Here is a 1,581-nt window from a genome sequence, read left to right as displayed (position 1 = left end):
CACTGGTACCGTTCTAACTTCGGATCGACGTGCTTGCAGGGTGGTGATCAGTTCATTGGACTGATAATAAAGAAGCACGACCGGAGTGTGAAATAATCGGTCGAAGAAGAAGAGGAGGTAGCTGACGTGTTTGAGGCAACGTGTCCGCCACGCGATATGGATACCTGCTATTGTGTAATCGTTGTGTTAACTAAGTGCACTATCTTTTCTCTTCTTTTACGTAGTTGTGTGCCCTTTCGGGGTGCCAAAGTATGTGATGTGGTTAGGAGTGCTGCAGTAGTAGGTTCCGATCAAGATGTGTTGCCTTGAGGGCGCCTTTTGGTGCGTGTGGAGGAGATGAGCGCTGAAATGAGGATGCAATGCAAGTGTTCGACCATGCTTCCTTTTCCTACTATCATTCTCCATGTACTATAATTGAGGACCATGTGTGTGTGGAGTTAAATGCAACAAATCACCCTAAATCTGACACACTAAATCATACCCTCCAATGAAACAGATCCACTTACCTGTTTAACGGCCGGGTCTTTTGGAACTTATGAGTGACTGCCAAAAATAAGCTACCCTCTACCCAGCTAATGGGTCATCGGACAAAATTGCTTGAGAAAGACCAAAAGACAAAACAGTTGATTCCTCATAGCCAAAACTATGAAATATTTTTCATTACAAAAAAAGTTTGTAAAGTGAATGTTAAGAAAAAGTTATAAATATTTTTAAGAAAAGTGAACATTTTTAAGATTCTTGATCATTTTCCTTACTTTCTTGAATATTCTAAGAAACCATTAACACTTTTAGTTTTTTTGAAAATTTTCTAATAGAATATAAAAGGTAACAAGAAAATGAATAAAACTAGAAAAAAAGAAACTAATAAAAAATCGTTTAAAAAAGTTAAACAGATATAGAAATCTACTCTGGAAATAAAACCGGGAAGAAAAATTCTAGTGAACTGGTGGGGCGAGACCATGAGATGTTGAAATGAAACTTGAGGAATAGGTCGATCCATTACAGGGCAAAGGATATGTGATTTTCCGACAATTAGTCGCAAGTTGCTACTTCCTATTCTTCGCTCATAGTGAAGCAGAGTTGTCTTTTCGTATAAACTGCACACCCTGATATCGTCTGGGCCTTGGCCCAATTAGCTTTCCTTCGCTTAGCATTGAGCAGTTTTTTGTTCCAATTTTGCTGTAATTTTCTTCAGGACACTTTATATCTACTAGATTCGACCTGTTTGTCATTTTTCTTCCAATAGAAATATTTTTTTTATTTTATGTTTTGTTTCCTTTTGTGCAGGATTTGGAACAATTTTCTTGTTATTTATTATAAACCTTTTGGTTATTTATTTTTTCAGTTTTAATTCATATCTTTTTGAAAATTATTCATGTGCAGTTAAATTCGTGATTTTATTTAAAAGTATTGAGCATTTAAATTTGTGAATATTTTTAAATTTCATGAGAACTTTAAATTTGTGAATAATTTCAAATTTCGTGAGAACTTTTAAATTCTTAAAGTTTTTAAAAGTTTGTAACCTTTCAATGTTTGAAACACTAATTTTCCTACATTTGTAAAAAAAATAGGGTAGCCCAT

General features: G+C 34.7%; 1 protein-coding gene across 1 annotated transcript in view; it reads left to right on the top strand.

The window, feature by feature from the left end:
- The window catches only part of LOC119287816 (dormancy-associated protein homolog 3-like), a 1,662-nt gene extending 1,265 nt beyond the window's left edge, over positions 1-397 (top strand). The window contains exon 3 of the mRNA XM_037567439.1: positions 40-397. Within this exon, the coding sequence (XP_037423336.1) occupies positions 40-64 (25 nt within the window). The 3' untranslated portion in view covers positions 65-397. The remainder of the gene's footprint in view (positions 1-39) is intronic.
- Positions 398-1,581: the final 1,184 nt, after the last annotated feature.

The sequence above is a fragment of the Triticum dicoccoides genome, chromosome 4A, assembly GCF_002162155.2.
Source record: "Triticum dicoccoides isolate Atlit2015 ecotype Zavitan chromosome 4A, WEW_v2.0, whole genome shotgun sequence".
Classification (NCBI taxonomy): domain Eukaryota; kingdom Viridiplantae; phylum Streptophyta; class Magnoliopsida; order Poales; family Poaceae; genus Triticum; species Triticum dicoccoides.
Note: the sequence above shows the minus strand (reverse complement) of the source record. Positions and strands in the feature narration are given on the sequence as shown.